Here is a 16,932-nt window from a genome sequence, read left to right as displayed (position 1 = left end):
GTGTAAGCTCCTATAAGTGTATGCTCCAAGAAGCAGTCCCCGCAGGCTCAGTTCCGGGAGCCGGAATTCGGCCGCTTAGTGCTTGGTGTATGCTCTGATAGGAGCAGGGTCCAAGAAGCAGCCTCCGCAGGCTCTGCGGCCCTGGGCCAGGGCGTTTCCGGGACGGTTCCGGGAGCCGGAACTCGGCCGCCCCGTGCTCGGTGTTCGCTCCGATAAGATCAGGTTCTAAGAAGCACCCAGGCACTGAACCCTAGCAATTTGTCTGCAAGCCGCAGGCGAATTGCAGCCTGAAATTACTTGTTCTATGGCTGAATGAGCTGCCGTCAGTCGAAAACAGGTATGGTGACGTCAGCTTTCCAACATGGTGGCTGCTGGCCTCCTCTGTGGTCTGACCGGTGTGGAGAACCGAGATGGACCGCTTCCTTCCCCCGTCTCGAACCCAGAATTCAGCCCTGAGTACGGTGCTTGCACGGCTGGCAGAAACTGCAGCGCTGTATCCCTGCGTCGCTATCTCCTCGTTTCCCAGCGCTCGCTGCAGACTCTAGCCGCGGGGCGATTTGCTGAATAAGCAGTGTTACCCTCCGTGCGACAAACCTCTCGCGTTTGAGTCCCCGTAGCCGATCCTCGTGCGATGGAAATCCTTCCTCCAGGTTCCGGAGCACCCCACTATTGCTGGAAATTCCTAACAAGATATCCTTTAGCCGTCCTGACTTGTCATACTCCCACACAGTGAAGCAGCACACGGGGGCAATGCACTCCCCTCGCTGCCATCTTCCTTCTCCCCCAGTTATTGATTTTTGTATGTTGAGCCAATCTTGCACCCCTTGGATGAACCCCACTTGATCATGGTGCTCTATCTTTTTATGTGTTTTTGTATGCAATTTGCCAGTATTAAGAATTTTTGCATCTGTGTTCATCAAGAGTATTGATGTAAAGCTTTCTTTCTTTGGTGTGGCTTTGTCTATTTTGGCATCAGGGTGATATTGGCTTTATAGAATGAGTTTGGAAGAATTCCCTCCTTTTCTATTTCATGGAATAATTTGAGGAGGATTGCTAATAGTTCTTCTTTAAAGGTCTAGTAGAATTCAGCTGAGAATCCATCTAGTCCTGGGTTTTCCTTTGTTGGTAGTCTTTTGATGCTTCTTCAGTTTCATTACCTGAAATTGATCTGTTTGAATTGTCTGCATTCTCTAGGTTTGATTTGGGTGGGTCAGATGTCTCTAGGAATTTGTCAGTGTCTTCAAGATTTTGTAGCTTGTTGGAGTATAAATTTTTTCAAAATAGTTTCTAATAATCCTATAGATTTCAGTAGTGTCTATGGTGATATTTCCATTTCATCATGGATTTTAATAACTGAGTTTTTCAGTTTTTCTTTTGGTTAGCTTAGCTAAGGGTTTATCTGTTTTGTTTACTCTTTCCAAAAACCATCTTTTGTTTTATTGATATTTTGAGTTTTGTTTTTTTCAATCTCAATTTCCTTGATTTTTAGCTCTGATTTTTTTTTTTTATCTTTATTTTGTTTCTGTATGGTGCTGAGGATCAAACCTACTGTCTCACATGTGCTAGGTGAACGCTCTACCACGTGAGCCTAGCCCCTAGCTCTGATTTTTATTATTTCTCATCTGCTAATTTTGGTGTTCATTTGTTCTTTCTCTAGAGCCTTGAAATGTAATGTTAGATTGTTTGTTTGATATCTTTCTATTTTAATGTATGAACTTAGTGCTATGAACTTTCCTCTTAGAACTGCTTTTATAGTGTCCTAGACATTTTGATATGTTGTATCATTATTCTCATTTAGTTTATTTTTCTCCTGATTTCTTCTACTATCTATTCATCATTCAAAAGTGTACTATTTTAGTATCCACATGTTAGTGTGATTTCTACTTTTTATCTTATTATTGATTTCTAATTTCATTCCATAATGATCTGATAGAATGCAGGGAATCATCTCTATTTTTTTGTATTTGCTGAGAGTTGCTTTGTGGCCTCAATATGGTCTATTTAAGAGAAGAATCCATGAGCTGCTGAGAAGAAGGTGTATTCAGTCATTGATGGATAAAATATTCTATATATGTCTGTTAAAATTCATTGTAAAAATTTTAGTTTTGTAGCATCTTTATTTAGTTTGGATGATCAATCCAGTGATGACATAGGTGTGTTGAAGTCACCCAGTATTATTGTGTTGTGGTCTATTTGATTTTTAACATTTAGAAGGATTTGTTTGTTATATGTAGAAGCTCTGTTGTTTGGGGCATAAGTATTTACAATCATTATGTATTGTGTGATTCCCTTAAGCAGAATGAAATGACCTTCTTTGTTTCTTCTGATTAATTTTGTCTTGAAGTCCACTTTATCTGATATGAGAATAGTGACCCTGCTTGTTTACAAGATCAATGTGAATGGTATGTTTTTTCCTCCATCTTTCACTTTCAGTATGTGGATGTCTTTGCCTTTGAGGTGAGTCCCTTTGGAGACAGCTTATTGTTGGTTTTTCTTTTTCTTTCTTTCTTTTTTTTTTTTAAATCCAAACTGCCAACCTATGTCTTAGTTGAAGAGTTCAGACCGTTTACATTCAGTGTTATTATTGAGTTATGGTTTTTATTTCCTGTCATTTTGGTTTATTTGTAGTGCTTAAATTGAATTTGATTCTCCTTTACTTGACTGTTCTCCTAGTATATTTCTTCTCTGTTCTGCTTTTCACGTTTATTTTTGATTGCTTCTTCATGGACTAGTTTATTGAGTATGTTTTGTAGTGTAGGCTTTTTAGTTGTAAATTCTTTTAGCTTTTGTTTATCATGGAAGGTTTTTATTTCATCTTCAATTCTAAAGCTTACTTTTGCTGGGTGTAGTATTCTTGGTTGGTGTCCATATTCTTTCAGAGCTTGGTATATTATTCCAAGACCATCTTGCTTTTAGGGTCTAGGTTGAGAAATTAGTTGAAATCTGGATTGGTTTCCCTCTAAATGTGCCAGTCTTTTTTATCTAGGAATTTTAAAATTCTATCCTTATTTTGTATGTTAGGTATTTTCATCATAATGTGCCTTGGAGCAGATCTGATGTAATTTTGTATATTTGGAGTCCTGTGCCTCCTTCATTTGAATTTTCATTGCATTCTTAAGGTTTGGGAAATTTCCTGATATTATTGTGTTCTTTCAGTTTGTATTTCAAAGCCCTCATCTATCCTGACGAATCTTAAATTTGATCTTTTAATATTATCCCATATTTTTGATTATTCTGTTCATGGTCTCTTTTTTTTTTTTAAAGAGAGAGAGAGAGAATTTTTTAATATTTATTTTTCAGTTTTTGGTGGACACAACATCATTGTTTGTATGTGGTGCTGAGGATCAAACCCAGGCCGCACGCATGCCAGGGGAGCGCGCTACCGCTTGAGCCACATCCCCAGCCCTGTTCATGGTCTCTTAACATCTTTTCTCTGTGGTCAGTTTTATTTTCTAGATTATATACTTTGTTTTCAAGGTCTGAAAATCTATCTTCAGAGTGGTCTAGTCTATTTGTGATGCTTTTCATTGAATTTTTAATTTGGTTTATTGATTCCTTCATCTTAAGGATTTCTGATTGGTTGTTTTTCAGAATCTCTATTTCCTTAGTGAAGTGATCTTTCACTTCTTGTATTTTTCTTGATTTCACTCCCAAATCATCTTTTACCTAATAGTACAGCTTAACTATGAACTTTTCTAAATTCCTTTTGACATTTCTTCCATTGTGGTGTCAATAAAGTCTGTTATTGAGGCATTTGGGTTGTTTGGGGTGTTTTGTTCCCTTTTATTTTCATATTGTTTGTATGTCTACACATTATCAGTATGGTTATGACTCCTTTTTTAAGTGAAGGACTACTTTTTGAACTTCTTAAGATCCCTGTATTGGGTGAATATCCAGAAAATGGTATTTTAATTCACTGTGTGATTTCTGCTGATCCCAATATCAGCCCAGCTTTAAACAATGCCTCTGAGCCTATTTGCTATAGTTGCTTCTGGCCAAGGCCTCAATATAATCAACCTTATAAGAATAAAAGTTATTGAAGTTGATCACTGATGTTCCTCAAGTTCAGGTATATACCTATGGTAAAATTCTCTTAATTTTGCTTTTCCTTCTGTGCCTCCCATTTGTGCTGTGAGGAAATCTGGAACTGCTGCTTAGCTCATCTCCACCATCTTGCCTCTCCACATTATTTTGTGGTTATACAGTTTCCAAAAGGGAAATGGTCATACCCTGTATGTCCTCTGAAGCTTACTTGCCATGTTCTTGTTACATAATCATGAAGAACTTTTGATAGTAAATTGTCTTTTTTAAAAATATCAGTAATATGAAAATGGTTGTCTTACCATACCATTGCCTGCATAGAATACTATGGTTTAAAAATAGCTGCCAATCTTAAGAGTGATAAATGATATATTGTTATTATTATAATTATTAATTCTTTGTAATAGTGGATTTTAATATTTCTGCTGAATACTTTTGGTCACTAGGAAAATAAGGTATCAGTAGAGTATTTGTGTGGAGTTTAAAATGCAACAAATGTACATTTTGGTTGACTGCTTAATAGCAAGTGTTAACCATGCTCAGTTAATACCTAGCATGCATATCATCATCATAGAATGAACCCCTGAGAATTGAGATTTATTTAAAAATTATACAAAATATAATTATGTTTTCAATGTCATTATAATACAGGTGTAATAACTAGTCTGTTGCTAACTTGCCCTCTTTGTTTCTATACTGCATTTTTGCAGTTTTAAATAGATGTTTCCTTTTAGTTGAGATTGATGAAGAAAGATTTTTATCCTGTCTTCATCAACATAAGTGATAATGTTAGATTAAGTCATTAAGCTTGCCTTTTTGATATTAGCTAGACCTCTTTCCTCTTCAATTTCTGGACTTTTTAAAGATTGGACCAGAAGTTAAAAGAGTTTCATAACAGTAGTACCCCAGCCAGAGCATTTTGTACTGATTAAAGAAGATGCTCTCTGAATATTTTCAGAATAGATTGATGATTTTACAGTTTTTATTCTGATATTTTATTGCTGCTTTACTCCCTCACTTAGGTAAAAATCTGTTCTTAAATCTTGGATTTAAAAAGTAACAACAAGCAATGAGCTTTGCTTTCAAGATAAAATCATCTCTGAATTTTCATCTTTACCTCACATGTATAATAATTTAGCATCTGCTCTGGAATAGAATGTTCTGATCTTAACAGCAAGTATAATAAAAAATTTGTGTATTATTGTCATAGATGTTTGAGTATTTTTCTTCTGGAGTTTTTTTTTATAAATAAACTGCTTTTGTTTGTTCAGTATGCCTTTTTAACTTATAAGAGTTGATATTGTGGAATTTTTTTGATATTCTGAAACAGCAGTTCCAAACCTTCGTATCATTAAATTTGTCTTTTGCTGGAAAAGAATAATGACATTAGCCTGCCATGCTCCTACTTCAAGTCAGTAATTCTCTGTTATGTTTACTTATTCATTTTCAGTACACACCAATTAACAAAATATAATATGTTGGCCTTTGTATTTCTCTCTTTTGTCAATGAAAATTGTGTACACTTTTTCAAAATATGAGTCCAAAAGTACTTTTCTAGCCTCATCCATTATTTTGTTTTCTGTGACACAGAAATGTCTGTGGAGAAATGAAGCAGAAACGGCTGTTTTCTGTGTTTAAGTACAATATCGTATTTAATTTATCAGATTTAAGTATGATAGTTTGCCATGCTATCATACTTAAAAAGACTTCTATCCAAATAACTGATGGACAAGATGAAAAATGTATTTATTAAACTGCTTTGCTTTTTTTTTTTTTTGCACTACAGATTATAACTCATGAAAAAATTTTTCAGAAATATCTTTTTGAGTGGTTTTCATAGTTTAGCAAATTTCACATTTTTCACCTGCATCCACTAAAAATGAAATCTAACAATAATTCAGATTTTTGTTTAAATTTTCTATAGGGGTCTTTCTTCCTAAAGTATTCTTGTAAAGCCTCGTTTTGAAATTTGGTGACTAAGAACAGAAATTGTTTGGGGATCATAAATTTTATTTTTTTCGGTGCTGGGGTTTGAACCTAGGGCTTTGTGCATGGTAGGCAAGAATTCTACCACTAACCTAGACCCACAACCTCCTTAATTAAAAAAAAAAAAATTATTGTTGCATTATAATTATATGTAATAGTGGGATTCATTGTGACATGTTTAAACATGTACATAACATAATTTGGTTAATTTCATTTCCCAGGATCTCCCCTTTCCCTCTCCTTTCTCCCCCTGGTCCCCTTCAACTCTGCTAGTCTCTATTTTCTTGAGAGTCCCCCCCACCCATTTTTTTTTTTTTCCTTTTTTCTCCAACTTCTACATATGAGAGAAAACATGACCCATGACCTTCTGAGTTTGGCTTATTTGCTTGCTTGTTATAAAGCTCTCAAGTTCCACCATTTTCCTGTAGATTACATAATTTCATTTAATTGGTGAATAAAACTCCATTCTGTATGCCACATTTTCTGAATCCATTCATTCATTGACAGACACCTAGACTGGTTCCCATAATTTGGCTATTGTGAATTCTGTTGCTATAAACATGTCTGTGCCTGTGTTGCTAGAGTATGCTGACTTTAATTCTTTAGGATATATACCAAGGAATGCTATAACTAGCCTCCCTAGTTATTTTCTCTTTAGATCAGGTATATTTATTGTTCATGTTATATGCTATTTGTAAGGTTTTCCGTTCTTAAAATTTTGGTTTACCAAAATTGACATTCTGCTTTTAATTCATTCTCAAGAGTCTGAAGAATTCCTAAGCAATTTTTTTCTTGAAAATTTCCTGACCTCAAAGGAATAATATGTTCTCAAAGGTTATTTTTGTTCAGTGTTTTGCATGTTATTACACTAAATAATTCTATGGAGATTATACTTTTTATTCGTTTTTGTTCTGCCTCGTATTATTTAGGTTTGCATAAATATTTACTCAAAGGTGAAAGATATTTTTATTAAACTTGTTTGTCCAGTATATTCTTTCTTACTAGTCATCAGTTTTTTTAATCTGTTTTTCCCACTATATGAGAGTTTTTAGTTATACATATAAAGTTTGTTATTGTTTTGATTTACTGATAGAATTTCAACATATAAAACATATAAAGATGTTAGCCCTGAGCTAGCAGGCATGTTGGTTCACACCTGTAATTCCAGAAAACGGGAGACTGAGGCAGGAGGATCACAAGTTTTAGGGCAGCCTGAGCAACTTAGCAAGACCCTGTCTCCATATAAGAAATTAGAAAAGGACTGGGGATATAGTTCAGTGCCCTGGGTTCAATTCCTCCTTTGACCTGGTACATTTAAAATGATTACATATATTGATCATGGTTTTCAGATAATACAAGTAAATCCAGGTTATATTACTATTGTTATGTTAATGAGATGGTGATTGGCTATACAATGGCATAATAATTGCTATACATTAGATCTAGGAAGCCAGAATTTATATTAAAGTTAGTATTTTAGTTGTTCCTAGACCAAAGCTAAGTAGCAGATGTTTGCTAAAAAAAAAAGAAAAAAAAAACCCAGACAAATCCCTTTCTTTATATTACTTACATGACTTTGGATGTTTGTCATTTGGTTTCTTTATCATATTTGTGAGACCTTTCAACATTGTCATTTTAATGTAATTTTTTAACTTAAAAATGATGGGCTGGGGATATAGCTCAGTTGGTAACGTGCTTGCCTCGCATGCACAAGGCCCTGGGTTCAATCCCCAGTGCTACCAAAAAATAAATAAATATGATGGAAAAAATGTGCTTGGATAAATAAACACTAAATACATGCTATTGATTCTTGTGGGCATTTAAAAACAGCTCTTCTTAACAGTGTAATTTTATGTAAGTAAAAAACATGATTATAAATTTTTTGCTCTTAAATTATTTTGTTTCACACTTTTATAAAAAATTATCTAAGATCAGTCTAAAATGTTACTGATTGACTGCTAGCCAGATGCTCACTTGGCCGCTGAAAAAGAAGCTAAACGATTGGAAGAACTGCAAAAGCAGGCAGCACAAGAGAGAATGGAGCAGTTTGAAAAGGCACATGTACGGGGTTTCCAAGCCATGAAAAAGATCCATTTGGCCCAAGTAAGAATTAAATTGTACCTGTAATAATTACTACTACTACTGCTACTACTAATGGTACTACTACTACTGATAGGCTTATAATAGCATTGCAGAACTGATTAGTGAATGAGCTTAAAGTAAGGGGTGTGAAGGTGTTAAATATAGTTCTGATTCATGTGATTTGTTTCCTAACCTCCTTTGCCATCCTACTTTGACATCAGGTTGGAGTAGGCTATTATCACTTTCATCGTATTGCTGTAAATATTTTACTTATAATTTACTTTTAAGTTCAGTCCAGAAATAGCCTGAGAAGAAATTAATCATTTTCCTAATTTAATAATTTGAATTGCATTTGTGCTTTATTGAGGATTCAATTCATTAAATATTTATTGAGCTAAGCACTTACTGACGTTGCATAGTATTGATTGAAAGGTAAAGTCATGGTCCTTGCTCTGAAGAAGTTTTGAAAAAGTGACTGTTGTAGACCTGCGAAATAGTATCATTTTAGCTTCTCTTCTGTCATACTTATTGTTCAGTTAGTGCTTATTTCTGAAATAGTATAAAAATTGTCCTGTTAAAAGCCTCATTTTATTTCTTGAATTTGACTACTGAGTTTGGATATTTTAAATACCCACCTTGGGGATGAATTTTTAAAAGCACTTATGTAGAAATTAAACACTTATCTTATGAAAGTTTTATTTGTATGGTTTGGACTAAATTATGATCTTTTACCTTAAATTTTAGACTTTTGCCAACTGAAAGTGTATTATGACGAAAATAACTTAATGTCTAAATTATTATTATTATACTTCTAAGGCTTAAATCTATAGAAAAAAGCACGAAAAGCAATCATAAATTAAACACATTCTTCAATAAGAGCAATAGTGTTTAGTGGTTCGGAAAGTGGACCCCACAATAAGTTTGCCTGAATTTACCTCTCTTCTTTACTCCTTGACTGTTTGATCTCAGGCAAGTTACTTAATCTCTCTGAGCTCTGTGTCATCATCTCTGTAATGAGGATTAAATGAGTTTAGTAAAGCCCTTAGAAATGTGCATGGAATTTCATAAGCTCACAGTAAATGTTAGTGATCATGGTAATTGTCATTATAAATTAATATAAGAAGAATAATGTAAAGATTTCAAGGAGCCAGAATATTACACTTAATCAAAAAGTTTTTTTTTTTAATTTTTATTGTTGGTTGTTCAAAACATTACATAGTTCTTGATATATCATATTTCACACTTTGAGTCAAGTGGGTTATGAACTCCCATTTTTACCCCATATACAGATTGCAGAATCACATCAGTTACACATCCATTGATTTACATATTGCCATACTAGTGTCTGTTGTATTCTGCTGCCTTTCCTATCCTCTACTATCCCCCCTCCCCTCCCCTCCCCTCTTCTCTCTCTACCCCCTCTGCTGTAATTCATTTCTCCCCCCTTGTAATTTTTTTTCCCTTTCCCCTCACTTCCTCTTGTATGTAATTTTGTATAACCCTGAGAGTCTCCTTCCATTTCCATGCAATTTCCCTTCTCTCTCCCTTTCCCTCCCACCTCTCATCCCTGTTTAATGTTAATCTTCTTCTCATGCTCTTCATCCCTACTCTGTTCTTAGTTACTCTCCTTATATCAAAGAACACATTTGGCATTTGTTTTTTAGGGATTGGCTAGCTTGTGGCATTTATACACAATGGAGTATTACTCTGCATTAAAAAATGACAAAATCATAGAATTTGCAGGGAAATGGATGGCATTAGAGCAGATTATGCTAAGTGAAGCTAGCCAATCCCTAAAAAAGTTTTGAATTAGTGAGATGATTTGAATCATAAATGAAGAGAATTTGTTAATAATTTGATTACTTTTCAGATTTAGCAAAAAGAAAAAAAAAAGTCATCTCCAAATGACATAATATTTAAAACTTTCAAAAGAATAAGGAATATGTATATATCATCACTGGACAACCACCTAAGCAGCAGGCCTTCTCTACCTATTGTAAACATGTTTCTTTCATACGAATGGTTAAAGCTGTGTAATGTCACTGCTAATAAGAGATATCCTTTTCCCTGTCTGACCCTTTTTGCTGCAAACTCTGTTGTATTCTGGGGCCTTACTTCCTGCTGGAGTCTGTGGGAACTAGTATTTGGCCTCTGTCTGCCTCTCAGTTTAATCTTTTTGCCTTTACTCGCCCTTGCTCTCCATGCCTTTAGCTATAGTGAGCTGTTCACTATTCCTGAATACTCCCTGCCTTCATCTCCACACCTGTGTGCTGCAGTTGTGTCCTCTTACTTGTACTTCTCCTTTACCCACTTTTATCTAAGTTCTCATCCCAAGGACTGAGAGTTCTGTCTTCATTCTCTTTCCTCTTTACCTGATACCACCAGTATTCCAGTTAGATAACCTCACTAAAATGCTGTACTTAAACTTTAATATTAGCCACACCCCTTAGATACATGCAGACTCCTTTAATCATGAGAAATGATAAGCATGTGGAGTAAGAAGCCACATTCCACAGTAACTCTGGATCTTAGTGCTTCCTTGAGACAGGTATATTGAGAATTGGACCATAGTACATTGCAGGAGTTGTGACAAATTAAATAGAAATAACTTCATGACTTCCCCCAGAAGGGAGAACTGTAACTGGCAGAAACTTTATGACCTAACCAGTACCACCTTCTCATAGTATTAACATAATGCTAGTTGTTTGTTGTCTCACTACCAAGCAAAGGTTGAGTTTTTTTTTCCCCCTAGCATTTTTCATAGTAACTGACATTCAGCAAATATTTGTTAAATAGTAGGGGAGAGGATAGACCCCCAGGCCCTCTTTCTCCCAGTTTTCTCACTTTCCTCTCACTGTTAATGTAACTATCTAAAGTTTGACTCAGCTGTTTTAATCCTCATTCTTAAAGAATCAAGAGAAATTAATGAAAGAACTCAAACAGCTACAACAAGAGGACCTGGCACGTAGGAGACAGACTGTAGCACAGATGCCACCACAACTAGTTGAACTTCCATACAAGCGCAATGAAATGAAAGAAGACTGGCAGAGAGAGCTGGAATTCGCCTTTGAAGATATGTACAATGCAGACAGGAGTAAGATATTTTCAGCAGTGCTTTTAAATGTTTTGGTGCAAAAATAATATTTGTGATGATAAAGCAGTTTTTGTTTGGAAATGTTCTCAGTTTGAAAGAGGACTTCATATTTTAGATTAAAAAACTATGATGGCCTTTAAAATTTTATGATCATCCAGGTGCAGTAGTTCATGCTGTAATCCCAGCAACTCAAAGAGTCTGAGGCAGGAGGATCAAGAGTTCAAAGCCAGCCTCAGCAACTTAGGGAGGCTCTAAACAGCTGAGACCCTGTCTCAAAATACAATATAAAAAGGGCTGGGAATGTGATTAAGTACCCCTGGGTTCAATCCCTCATACCTAAATAAATAAGGTAAAATTTTATGTCCAAATTCTTTTTAATCATGTTGGAATGGAAGCATGTGTCTATTTTTCTTTAAAGAGGTGAAAGGAAACCTGATTTTGCACCTTGAACCAGAGCCTTTGCCTGCTGTGACTGATCAGATCCAAGATGAAGAACTAGACCTTTCAATGGAACAAGATAATGCAGGTGAAACTGAGAACCTTCAAGGAAAAGAAGCTGAAATAATATCTCCTAGTGAAATAGACGGTAAAAGCACCTTCTGAGCTGACTATTACAATATTTCACAGAAAAAAAATGTGAATCATTTATCAACAGGAAAATCTGGTGTAATTTAAATGCAAATAATTTCTAATACTAATGGGAATGTTGGCAAGATGAAATGATGTTTTCGTATATTTTTCATTAGAGATCTGCTTCATATACCTGATAGGAAAGCTGTTGTATTCATATGTATAGGTACTTTGGAGTTCTTTAGGTTATTGAGTGAAATCCTCAATTCTGAAGTCACTGGAGTCAGATTTCTTTTGTTTTTAGATTTTAGAAAATCATCCTTTGTTTAATTACTACTGGGTATTTCATGTATAGTGATGAATAGCACAAAATTTCATCTCCTGAATTTTATCTTATCTCCAACATCCTGAACTTTATTTTAGTTTGGCTTAAAACTCAGTGTCTAGCAATAAATTTATCATTATCTCTTGCCTACATCTTATCTTCCTACCTTTCTTATATTAGTTAGTAATGGTACCACAGTTTGCAGTTACGAAGTCAAACCAATGGGAGTTACGTTTAACACTTCCTTTTTCTACTTCCATATCTCTTTAAAGGCCAAATTCTTTTCATTAAATGGCCTTCTTCCCCGCCCCCAATCTCTCCTGGTATTACCCTTGTTTAAAGCCATTGAGGCTTTTCTTGTCATTTGCACCCTACACTGTGGATGTAACCCTTTATGTAGGTCTCCTATTGGACTCTTCAGGTAGGATCTGTAGGCTTTATCCTTGTCTTCTTCTCTGCCAACATTGCTATTCAAACAAGTATAAGGTTGCTGTATTTTGGCTTTGGCATAAATTGGGTGGAAGATGGTTTCAGGGCTCATTTGACTTTCTAGGGTTCCCACTTAAATTTCATTTCTGGCTTCTGCCAAATCAGCAAGTTTTTTAAAAAGATATTTTTACCATTTCATCCAGCTTTTTTACTTATTTTCATTGGAGGTATCATTTACATCTCTAGTTTGTCAGAATTGGAAGTTCGGAAGGGATAGTCACTCTTCAGTTCCTACAGATTCCATTTTAGGATGCTGACTTCATGTTATCAGATCCTTTCATTTTTCATAAAAGCAAGAGAACTGGACATTATGGTATACATCTGTAGTCCTAGCTGCTAGGAGACTGAGGCAGGAGGGGCTTGAGCCCAGGAATTCAGAGCCATTCTGGGCAACACAGACCCTGTCTCTTTAAAAGAAAAAAAAAAAAGTCATCTAGGAATTTCATTGTTTATTAAATCTTTATTTTTAAATTTTAGCAACTAATCCATATTTTTCAAAATGAATGGATCACAGACTGATGGTAATTGAAAGAAGATAGCCAGAAAAGATTACTTAAGTATATGATTTCCATGTTTTATGAAGTTGAAAAACAAACAATAAGCAAAACTAATCTGTGGCTTTGAGGTTAAAATAGTGGTTATTTTCACAGCATGTTGACTGGAATGGGTATGAAGACACTTCTAGGCTCTGGAAATGTTTTATGTAATGATCTGGATGGTGTTACATAGACATATCTGAAAACTCATTAAATTGTATGTACACTTAGGTTTTGTGCATTTTATTGTTAATAAGTTATAACTCAGAAAAAAATGTTCTTTAAATGTGGGTCATACAGAAATATAGTTGGCTAGTTTTAAACCTTTGTAGATATTCTTAAATTTTATTCCTTATTAAGCCAAAGAAATATGTATTTGCACCACAAATTCCATAGAGAATTGTTAATTTAGTATTGAGTTTTAGCATTTTACTATCAGTCTATGTGGACAAATGTTTAAATTATTATTACCTTGTTTTTTGATAACCAACAGGATCTCTTTATGAAGGTAGATGGAAGAGAAAGTTTCCCCAGATAGTAACAAGAATAACTTGGGAGGAATTGATTTTCTCTTAAGGTTATAAAGTGATGTCTTCTTCTGTAGCCTATGTTTGTGACCATACTGTAGTGCAGAGTATATAGAACCTTACAGCATGTATTTCAAAAACTAACCTTACCCACAGGTTAATTAGGAGATATTCAGTCTGTCATCATTTAACAAGCATAATAAATACCCTTAGCTTAGAATTTGTGTTACATGCATATTGTTGGAAAATAGTTGAATTCTGGTACCTTTATTAAGTTGAAAAAAATCATTCTTGGTTATAGAATTATGATTGAAATCAAGTAGCATTGTTGTATTACTGCAAATTGTAAATAATGTTGTGCTTTTAAGTAGAGATTATAGCAGTAAATGAACATAAAGATAGAACAATTTGACTGCATATGATAGATACTGAATAAGTTGTTTTTTATCTTTGGGTTTTTGTTCTTGTTTTTCCTTTTAGTCACCTTGGCAATGAAGACCCAACAGGTCCCTTCAAGAATTCTTTTTAAAAAATTGTTAAATAGGATTCGAAGCCAAAAATCTCTCTGGACAATTAAATCCATGTCTGAGGATGAAAGTGAAATGATTACGACTGTAAGTGAAATTGAGAGTAGAGCACCAACAATTGAATCAGGAACAGTTGCCAGTGAAGAAAGAAAATCTTCTGAGCAGGAACAAGGTGGTTGTCTCTACTAGATTTCTTCTTTGTATAACACATAAACCCTTCTTAAGTTGTTCAAAATTATGCTCAAACTTGAAAACTCAGACTAGAGGTCAAAATTAAGAAACATAATCCCAGTACTTGAGGGCAACAATCAAATGTTGAAAACCTTAGTGAATCTCTTAGACCACTTTTATTGTATTATTTTGCTTATTTTTTATTTACATATATGTATTTATGTTTGCATTTATAAATTCCAGCGTAACTGATGAACCAAAATTAACCAGTCCCCTTTGCTAAGACATTTAGGCTGTCTCTCATTTTGTGTGTGTGGGGGGGGTATTTCTAGTGAAGTCTTTTTATTTCCTTAGGAAGAGCTTTTGAAAGAAGTAGTTCTTAATGAAAAGATAGGACTATGTTAAATACTTTTGAATGTGTTGTGGCTTTCTTTTACATTCCCATCAGAGATTTGGTTCCTTTTAAAGAATTATTATTTTTTTTTGTAATAAATAGGCTATTTATTTAGTATGTTGAAAACTAAGATGATAATAGGTAAGTAAGATTTAGTATGTTTTTAGAAATTACAAAGATCATACTAACTATATCTTCTTCAATTATATATGAGCAAATGAGATGTGATTAAATTGTATGAAAATGTTTTGCTAGCAGGCTATCAGGAAACCTTGAAATGTGTCCTTCGGTTGGCCTCTTCACTCCACCTTCTCTTGGTTTTCATTTCTTACTGGTTCCTCCTTTATCATTTCCTTCACTATTTATCCATTTAAATAACCACTAGTCCTTACCTCCAGAGCTCTTTCTTAAATATTTTCTCTGTATCAAAACTCCCTACTTGGGAGGCTGAAGTAGAAAAATCCCAGGTTCAAGACCATTCTGGGAAACTTGGTCTCAGTAAAAGTTTTAAGTGGACTGGGAATGTAGCTTGGTGGTAGAGTGCTTGCCTAGCACGTGCAAGGATCTGTGCTCAATTCCCAGGATCAAAAAATAAAACAGATCTCCTTAGTTGATCATCTATATACTAATGTCATCCAGAGAGCATGTTTCTGAGCTTGGCCTCCCTTTGAATTCAACTCATTTATTTGACTATTTGACATCTTCCCTTACATATCTAATAACATCTTAAATTTGTTCCAAACCGAACTGTCATATCCTCCCTTACCCTATACCTGTTTTTCATATAATCTTTCACAGTTTGATAACTTGCAATATTTTAATTCCTTTGATACAGCCAGAAAGCTAATGTTATTCTGGTTTCCTTTGATCATATCTGACATATGAAAGAATTCAGTGAGAAAGAGGGCTTATAAGATCACCTGAGGGATTTTGGCATCTAGAAGATGGCTAGAGAAAGGACAGACTGTAAAGTTATTAAAGGGGAGTGACCAGAGAAATAGAAGAGAATGGGGTTTTGGAATCTAAAACAAAGGAACCCTAATATTCAGTCCATAGCAAAGTTATTTCAAAGGGGGCCCTGTTTGGGTAGGCTTTCTCTGTTCTTACCTTGCTTCATTCCTCTACTTGCCTGACTACACCCCAGGCACATGGGTCTCTTTCAGTTCCTTGAATGAGCCAAGTTGTTTTTATCCTCACAGGGCCTTTTATACCTGCTGATCTGTTTGGATAGCTCTCTTACCTCCCGACATACTTTACCTGCCTGATTTTTCCTCACCTTTCAAATTTATGCTTAAAGGCCATTTCCTCAGATAAATCATATCTGATCCATTAATTTAATATTATCTTTATTATATAGCCCCTCATTTTCCTGACAGTGCCAATCATAATTTCTACCTTTATAATTTTTTCTGTGATAATTATGTTTCTAATTCCTCACTCAACCTGAAAAACTTCATTGAGGTCTTTTCTCATTCACCATGTCTCCAGCTTCGAGCATGTGTGTGGATGCCTAATGAAAAAATGAGAAAGTAAATGGGTGCTCCATGCAGAGTGTTGGCTACCTTATATGATAAAAATACACTGCTTTAAATTTCGTCTCTGCTTTGGTTTTACAGTTTATAAAAAATTCTAGTTTGAAATGCATCAAAGATCCTGATATTTCTTTATCTTCTCTTTTTTAATGTTGCTATCATGCTTATTATTCTGCTCCCTTTTACGTTTTTCCATTGTATTTGAAAACCTTGCCAGCATACCTTTTCAAACAGTTCTTCACTTTTTCCTTTTTCTTACATTTAGTCTTTCATTTGTCTTGTTATATTAACTTTGAATAATACAAGTGGATACATATATAGTCATCAAAAAGTGACTGGATCTTAGCCAGGTGGGGTGGGACATGCTTGTAATCCCAGTGACTTGGGAGGCTGAGACAGGAGGATTGCAAGTTGGAGGGCAGCCTGAGCAACTTACCAAGACCCTGTCTCAAAATAAAAAGGGTTGGGGATGTAGCTTAGTGGTAGAGCATCCCTGGGTTCAATCCCTAGTGCCAAAAAAAAAGATGATGATCAGATCTTTAAGTAAGACGTTCAGGTAGACCGAAATTGAATGCTTAATCTGAGTGTAGATTTGTGTTAGTTTGCCCTCTTTAAGCTTGACCTGATGATATAGTCATAATATCAATGATACTGTCTA

The 16,932-nt window shown here is 34.9% G+C and overlaps 1 protein-coding gene across 12 annotated transcripts in view; it reads left to right on the top strand.

Annotated features, from left to right (window-relative positions):
- The window catches only part of Cep295 (centrosomal protein 295), a 70,316-nt gene that overhangs the window by 30,065 nt on the left and 23,319 nt on the right, over positions 1 to 16,932 (top strand). For 8 of the 12 annotated variants that reach the window (XM_048795739.1, XM_048795737.1, XM_048795734.1 and 5 more), the window contains 4 exons: positions 7,990 to 8,130; positions 11,020 to 11,203; positions 11,622 to 11,789; positions 14,131 to 14,352. In XM_048795739.1, the coding sequence (XP_048651696.1) occupies positions 7,990 to 8,130; positions 11,020 to 11,203; positions 11,622 to 11,789; positions 14,131 to 14,352 (715 nt within the window). Of the gene's footprint in view, positions 1 to 7,989; positions 8,131 to 11,019; positions 11,204 to 11,621; positions 11,790 to 14,130; positions 14,353 to 16,932 lie in introns of those variants that run through there. The other 4 variants (XM_048795735.1, XM_015489989.2, XM_048795742.1 and 1 more) reach the window with 3 other exon arrangements.

The sequence above is a fragment of the Marmota marmota genome, unplaced genomic scaffold, assembly GCF_001458135.2.
Source record: "Marmota marmota marmota unplaced genomic scaffold, marMar, whole genome shotgun sequence".
Taxonomy (NCBI): Eukaryota; Metazoa; Chordata; class Mammalia; order Rodentia; family Sciuridae; genus Marmota; species Marmota marmota.
The sequence above is the reverse complement of the archived record's forward strand: the minus strand, read 5'-3'. Positions and strand labels throughout refer to the sequence as shown.